Genomic DNA, 708 nt, shown 5'->3' on the forward strand with positions numbered 1-708 from the left:
GATAGAAGGAGGTGTCGCGGACCCGGAGACACCCGACCCCCCGCGCCCTCTCGACCGGCCTCTCCGAGCTCACCCCTCCCCCACACGCCTGCCGCGCAGGTGCGAAAACCTAAGGGGCCACCCCGGCGCGACGGCTCGGGGAACTGGGGGGACGCCAGGTGGGGGGTGGGGGATGATGGGACTCCGGGAGGGGCGGAGGCGGGGGTGGGGGCCTTCCCGAGGTTGCTTGGCGACCAAGCTCTCCGCCCAGACTGTTCCATTTCCTCAGCGGGGGGCGCCGCGGGCAGGAACGTAGCTGACGGGCCTCCCAGAGCGGCCCTCTTCCGGCTTCTCCCCCTCTGCCGGACGGTGGCCAGGGCCCGTGACGTCACAGGAGGCGGGGCCAGCGCCGCTGCCGGGTGCTGGAGGCGCCATTGGAGCCGGCTTGGCTTGTGAGCTCCGCTGAGGAGCCGGAGGTTGGGCCGCAGTTAGCTCCGCGTCCGCTCCTGGTTCCTGGCCCCTCAGCGGCATGGCGTGCGGGGCGACGTTAAAGCGGCCCATGGAGTTCGAGGCGGCGCTGCTGAGCCCTGGTTCCCCGAAGCGGCGGCGCTGCGCCCCTCTGCCCGGCCCCACTCCGGGCCTCAGGCCCCCGGACGCCGAGCCGCCGCCGCTTCTCCAGACGCAGACCCCACCGCCGACTCTGCAGCAGCCCGCCCCGCCCGGCAGCGA

The 708-nt window shown here is 73.9% G+C and overlaps 1 protein-coding gene across 1 annotated transcript in view; it reads left to right on the forward strand.

Annotated features, from left to right (window-relative positions):
* The first annotated feature begins 373 nt into the window (after window positions 1-373).
* The window catches only part of AKIRIN1 (akirin 1), an 11,943-nt gene continuing 11,608 nt past the window's right edge, over window positions 374-708 (forward strand). Inside the window, exon 1 of the mRNA XM_034646178.1 lies at window positions 374-704. Within this exon, the coding sequence (XP_034502069.1) occupies window positions 509-704 (196 nt within the window). The 5' untranslated portion in view covers window positions 374-508. The remainder of the gene's footprint in view (window positions 705-708) is intronic.

This window comes from Ailuropoda melanoleuca, chromosome 2, assembly GCF_002007445.2.
Source record: "Ailuropoda melanoleuca isolate Jingjing chromosome 2, ASM200744v2, whole genome shotgun sequence".
NCBI lineage: Eukaryota > Metazoa > Chordata > Mammalia > Carnivora > Ursidae > Ailuropoda > Ailuropoda melanoleuca.